The sequence below is a fragment of the Macrobrachium rosenbergii genome, chromosome 25 (genome assembly GCF_040412425.1).
Source record: "Macrobrachium rosenbergii isolate ZJJX-2024 chromosome 25, ASM4041242v1, whole genome shotgun sequence".
Classification (NCBI taxonomy): Eukaryota; Metazoa; Arthropoda; class Malacostraca; order Decapoda; family Palaemonidae; genus Macrobrachium; species Macrobrachium rosenbergii.
The window spans coordinates 48622806-48630305 of record NC_089765.1 but is presented as its reverse complement, the minus strand read 5'-3'; the positions used below and the strand labels follow the sequence as shown (position 1 = coordinate 48630305).

General features: G+C 34.3%; 2 protein-coding genes across 8 annotated transcripts in view; both read left to right on the top strand.

Annotated features, from left to right (window-relative positions):
• LOC136852640 (CCN family member 2-like) overlaps positions 1–7500 on the top strand; it is a 942669-nt gene that overhangs the window by 848780 nt on the left and 86389 nt on the right. The window lies entirely within an intron of this gene.
• LOC136852254 (uncharacterized) overlaps positions 6979–7500 on the top strand; it is a 1008-nt gene continuing 486 nt past the window's right edge. Inside the window, exon 1 of the mRNA XM_067126707.1 lies at positions 6979–7500. This exon is cut by the window's right edge and continues 486 nt beyond it. Coding sequence (XP_066982808.1) covers positions 6979–7500 — 522 coding nt within the window.

Genomic DNA, 7500 nt, shown 5'->3' with positions numbered 1-7500 from the left:
AAACTCTCCTCTGCTGCTCTGCCGCCATGACTGATCCACAGGTACGGATACCTGATGCTGCTAACTCAACTAGACTCGCTGCTGCCCTGGACCACCAGTCGTTTCGCCCTCCAGAACCTGACCAGCAAGAAAAACACAAAAAAAAACAAAAGGAGGCAACAATCCACCAAGGGAACAATCGGCAAGCGATTGTTCCTAACATATATATGTATATATACATAAATATATGTATATATACATATATATATATATATATATATATATATATATATATATATATATACATACACAGCACACTATATATATATATATATATATATATATATATATATATATATATACATATATATATATATTATACATATATATACACACACTATATATATAATATATATATATACACACACATAATAAATAGATAAATAAATAAATGTATATATATATATATATATATATATATATATATATATATATATATATATATATATATATATATATATACAGTAAATATAGTTTAACAAGGACCACTGAGCTGATTAAGACTCTCTAGGAAAATATAAGTCATTAGATTTATTTTACGTGGCTTAACAATTTTACCTAGCAATATACTTACAGCTTATTATGGAATCCGAACACATTATACCGAGTGATGAATTTCTAACACCAGAAATAATATTCTCCATTGGCTGGCCGGAGAATCAAACTATGCCATACAGCTCTACCTACTCATCCAATATACAGTATATATAATATATATATATATATATATATATATATATATATATATATATATATATATATACAGTATATATATATATATATATATATATATATATATATATATATATATATATATATATATATAATATATATATATATAATATATATATATATATATATATATATATATATATATATATATATATATATATATTATATATATATATACCTTAGTTTAATGTATATATATAAAATACTGATATGTATTATATATATATATATATACACACATATATATTAGATTTATTTATATATATATAAGATATATATTATATATATACCTACAACGGGACATATATATATATTATATAATATATATATATATATATATATATATATGAATTTCCTAACACCATAAATAAATATATCTATATATATACATATATATATACAGAATATAAATACAGTTATATATATATATATATATATATATACTATATACCTACTATATCCAATGATATATATATATATATATATATATATATATATATATATATATATATATATATATATATATATATATATATATATATATATATATATATATATATATATATATATATATATATATATATATATATATATATATATATATATATATATATATATATATATATATATATATATATATATATATATATATATAGTTACGCATGAAACTTGGGTGATGAGTTTATTACTTGATTTACGTAACTTTTATAAGGCCCTGCCTTCCAATTACACACATAACCTGTCAATGAAGCTACAAATTAACCTCAAAGACAGTTGTTAAACACTCAAGGTTGCCAGCCGAGGAGCTATTCTCGGCACAAAAAAAAATATTCATTGAATAAGAACTTTACAATAAATGTTGCCCGGCTTCAGACGCAGTCAATTTCTATTCGTTAATATGGTATTAAAACACAACGGCTCTTCCGAACAATGGATTGAGACACAAGGCTGCATAAAGATTTTGAAATGACTTGCTCAACCTTCCCTAATTCCTAGTTGCTTCCCTGGAATAATTGGATGACACTAAATAAAATTTAGGCTTAATCTAGACCTCATAAAAAAAAATGCTTGGGTGGATATGGTGGCGAAAGACTGAAACAAAGAAACGGGAAATACAGAAAAAAGGGTCTAGTAATTGACGAAGTTTTGAACAAAACACAGAGTTTACCTTGGACGACTAGTTGTTGCACATACAATGGACGATCGGAAGTTCTGAGATGAATTCGCCACTTCACTACTAACATAGACTATAAAATGAAGAATATGGGGCCGAGACGCATAAGGCGTGCGTCCGTGATGGAAGGTTGGTTCTCTCTCTCTCTCTGTCCAACCTAGTTTGGACCAAAACAGGGTCATCCGTTCATGCCCTCGGCGTCTGAAACTTTGTCAAAAACATTCGCCAAAGAGAACAGGTAAAAAGTTTAAGGCCACCTATCATAAGGTTGATTATGGATATTTTCCTATGGGGGTTAAATCCCTAATGCTACTGAGTTCTTTGCTACAAACGAATGTTAAAGTTTGAACTGTCTATGCAACCCTGCTGACACACCCATCCTTTCCCGCCTTGGTTCATCTGATATTACTACAAATAAATGCATCGCTGGTGAACAGCAGAAATATTTATAAAAACTCCCCCCTTAAGAGGGCCTTCACTCCCTTTTCGGGCATGAAGGTCTGTACTAAGCAAGCTCTTCACCTCTATTAGGTTATCTTCTCCCTGAGCAGATTTGTCCTGTTAGCCTACTAGCTGAATGTACTAACCTAGATAGGATAAGCTTCAATCAGTACTGTACCTAATTCTAAGAAAAGTGCTGGAAAAACTGCTAATTGTTACATGCAATCTATAATCATGATGGTTTAGACCTAGCCTAATGTACAGTCACTCAAAAATATTTTGCAACATGTTCCAGAAGTTTTCCGTTCACTAACAGTAATTTGTTCTTTTGATATTTACAAGGAAATGTAATTTTCTTATGCGACTTTGGTTATTAATCATACGCAATATAAAAAGAATGGCGAGTGAAAATTCATATTACGAAAAATGACGAAACATTTTGAAAAATTTCACTTCAGATGATTGGGCAAAAGAGTCAAAGAAAGAAACTATATTTCGAATCCAGATAAAAGCTTATTGACTAATAAAATAATATTGAATAATCATCAATGATACTATATATAAATAAAGAAAGATAGCATTCAACCATTATTGTTGCTAAAAGCAAAAGAAAAAATCTCGTAACGTCGTATGTTATCGTGTGACTCCACATTCGGGCAGGAAAATTAAACTAAACTGTCTTGTTACTTGCTAAGATGGGCAACAGACTGCACCACAATCATTAGCTTGCATAGGACTAATGTCTCTATTGTAGATATTGCTCGGCAGCTTAGCGTAAATAAAACAACCATGTACAGAGGAATAAAAACAACAGAGAGAACGAGGAAATATGATAAATTCATTGTAAAAAGTGGCGGACGACCCCTTGTTGCACTACTGTTAACGATCATCATCGGATGATCAAAGGAGCTCACTAACTCCCTGACTGGATAAAGAGAGACATTATGCTTTCCCTTCAAGTTGCTGCTCAAACCATCCGTAACAGGCTACATGAGACCAAGATATTTCATCATACTCCTGCCAAGAAACACTTCATATCATCACAAGAATAGAGGCTGGGTTTGCGTTATAATATAACCCAGTGGCCGATGATTTCTGTAAGAATCATCTTTTGCGAGGAGGAGGATTCTCCACTGATGAGCATGGTAGTCTTCTTCACTGCTGGCGTTGAGTATTAACTAAATTAATGTTGAACTTCTAGCTAATTTTAATTCTTTAGAAACTTAGATAATAAGAAATACAAAAATAGGCGTTATATATTCAGTTAACTTCACAAGAGGCATCAAATGATAGGCCTAAGTAGCAATGAAAGAATGAGAAATTACACATGAAACGGCATTATATATATATATATATAACGGCATATATATATATATATATATATATATATATATATATATATATATATATATATATATATGTGTGTGTGTGTGTGTGTGTGTATGTATATGTTATGTGTGTGTGTTTGTGTGTGTGTGCTTATATTCTGTAATATTACAAAACGACGTGAAATCTGTTTGTCTAGTTCGGTATATTTTATTAAGTTTCACTAGTTCACAATATACATAGGTTAGTCATTCAAAATTTGATTAATAATAATATGCAAGCAAATCTTTACAAAGTCGTGTTTGTTGATGTTAATAAGGCTAATAGTTCAACTTATAACAGTCGTAGGCCTATGTCTACAAAGTTTACATTAAAACAACGATAGTGATGGCAGTTGGAGATGAAAATTTAAAACATAAGAACAGCGATGACCTCTGAAGTATTATAGTAACATCCTTTAATTAAGTAAAATATGACAACAGTAAGCAGGATCAGAAAAAGCCCTGTTTAGGAAACTGCAGGTAATTTCTCGGACCCACCACTGGTGTTCAGCTGTGTCATGCCACAACTGAGTTGCCAAATGTGTCGCTATTATAAGCTGTTGTCGAAAAGTTTTGAAGTATGTTGCAAAACTTTTTTGGTGATTGTACATTCTATGGTATTCCCTAGCAGCTAAAACCCGACCGTAGCACCAACATTAGTGTTCTAACTAGATTACAAAGTTGTTTGTGTTTATGCAATTAATTACCAGTTAAGTCTCCTCATATGATAAATGTTTGCCTCACAGAGTCTTAGGCCATGTGTGTCATGATAAAGCTCGTTTCACAATAGTTAAAGATTACCTGATGTTAGTTACTCAGATTACTGCAGCTCGGTGGTAAGTGGAAGGAACAAGGCTACTAATCTGATGTACCGTACTTAAGGCGGTCTAGGCTTTATGACTTTCACTGGGTGAAGACTTTTCCCCACACGGGACCATCCTTCGCAGTGCCCACATGCATAGCCACTAGCAGGATTAACAAGGAATAGCCCTCCACAACCAGGACACCTGAATTGTTTGGGGCTACGAACACTGGGAGTAAACCGAGGTCATATAAGATCGACCCGGGTCAGTGCAGCACACGGAGACAGACCACTGACCTGGCGACAAGCCACTGAACTAACCTTTCCCTTGAGCTGCCTCTCACCTTTTTTTGTCTGACCATTCACCTACCATTCCGTGTGCTACCTTATTGTGCCATATGTAGAGGTCCCACTTGTCAGAGAGCAATTTATTCTGCAACCCCAGATCTTCTCTGAAGGAATCAGGTACTTTGCAGTGGAGAGCATTTGGTCATATGTATCTAATCCTATTTCATTATCCCCTTGCATTATGGTTGGCCCTGTACAGTTGTCGGTAATCATTCATCAGTGTAAAGAATATTTTAACTGATCATACTTGACGTTACTCTTTGAGCCTTCAGCATTCCCTAGTAAGAATTAGACTGTGTTCTGCCTTATCCAATGATCGTGTTCCTTTCTCCATGCATTACAGAGAAGTATTTCTGAGTGTGGATTCATCATAATTTACCCTATATTGAATGGCATTATAATGTTGTTGATTGTGTAATTTAACTTGGAAGTTCCCAAAGTCTAGCATCTACAGCTCTTTATAAATTAGTCTTCTGATTGTGTAAATACAGTTAATTAACTTAAATCTGGAATTTCTCTCATGAGTCCTTCCATTACTTGAAACCTACTTTCCCTAGCATTCATTATTTTGCCTAACGTGTTGTTTCCCAGTTAGATGTGTGAACTTCTAAGGTAAGAACTTGCAACACACCTACACTTATAGCAGTGGTGACCTTGCTTCAGGATCATTCTTGCAACCCTTAGTAGCTTGTCAAACATTGTAGCAAATTAGCCAGATTTTGCATATGCTAAGCTGTAAGTTGCAGGAGAGAAATGAATCCTTAGCATAATGCCATTGTATCTTATGGGCATACAGGTGGACAGAGGTTATACAGCATAAGTATCCATTTTCATGTTTGATGTTCGTAAATCTGTGATTAGGAACTTGTAAATTCTAAAATCTTAGACTGCATGCATCCACGAGAGCTGTGCAAGCCTCGTGCAATAGGAATTTCATTCATTCCAGATAGGAGTGACAAATTTCTTTCTATCTGTACATCGAAAATTTACGATACTGATTAGATAGGAAAGTCGTATCTGGCAACTACTCTATCACTAAGGCAACAAAGCAGTGCATGGAAACCCTGCCACCACCAACACGTTTTCTTTGAAACCTAACTTGCTTGTAGCTTGTAGGAGAATAATTTTATAAATCCTAGTCACCAAGAGTTCACCATTTGCGCTTTTGAGTGCTAAATACTGTTAGCATATGCTCGTGCGTCATTTCAAGCAGAGCAGAGGCATAATTCATTATGTACTTCTTTTTTTTTTTTTTTTTTTTTTTTAGCTGATAGGTAAGATGGGTGAAAGAAGGGTGAGGGCAGTTAGCTAGCTAACCATGGTAGGGAATAGTTTAGAAAGTGAAATATTAGTAAGAGTAATGTCAAGTGTGGTTTATCCACAATTTTATTTAGGTAAGGGTACAATTTTTTCTAATATTAACATAATACAATAATAATTTTACATTATAACAACATGGTAAATTGTACATATTGCATATTTTGAATTTTATTTCTTATTAGTATAATCATATTTAACCTGGCCACTTTCATGGGTGCCGGTCCCAAACCCGGATAAATAGGGAGGTTTGGTGTCAGGAAGGGCATCCGGCGTAAAAATCTGTGCCAAAACCATGGAATGAGCCAAAATATGGAAAGAGGTAATGCTAGGGCGTACTTCGTAAACGACGCACAGAGACATCGCCCTAACTCTGTGATAAGGCGAGGGCTACTGCATCAGAGCGGGTCCAGCTAAAGAAGCGAGCTCACATTGGATTTAGAGTATGTCAACTTAATATTGGGTCCATGACTGGGAGGTAGAGAGTTGGCTGACCTGATGAGGAAAAGGAAAGTAGATGTTTTGTGTGTGCAAGAAACGCGATGGAAAGGAAATAAAGCTAAAGAATTGGGGGATGGATATAAGCTGTACTATAGTGGAGCAAATAAAAAAGGCAGAAATGGAGTTGGCATAGTACTGTCTGGTGAGTTGAAGAATACAGTGATAGAAGTACAAAGAAAGAATGACCGTATCATCAGATTGAAGATGTGCTTTGGGGGAGAGAGTCTGAATATTATAAGGGAAGTTTCTGGAGAGACATGGATGGAGTAATGCAAGAGGTGGAAGAACATGAGAGGGTGATAGTGGGGGCAGATTTGAATGGCCATGTTGGATGTGAAAATGAGGCGATTGGTCGGGTGCATGGGGGCCATGGAATTGGGGAGAGAAACCCAGAAGGGGAGAATGTAGTGGACTTTGCTGTGGCACTCGACATGGCAATAGTAAACACATTCTTTATGAAGAAAAGGGAACACCTAATAACATATAGGAGTGGGGGAAGATGCTCCCAAATAGACTACTTCCTATATAAAAGGATAAAGCTGGGGGAGGTCAAGAACTGCAAAGTTATCCCAGGCAACCATGTAGCCCCCCAACACAGACTGCTATGCATGGATTTGAAGCTAAAAAGGGAAAGAAAAACCAAAGCTAAAGGGATAAGGAAAATTAAATGGTACAAATTAGTGAGGGAGGAGGATAAGAAGAGAGAGTTTAAGAGGAGGGTTTTGGAGGACATTGATATAGGAATTGAAGATGTTCAAGAATGGTGGGCACGAAATGCA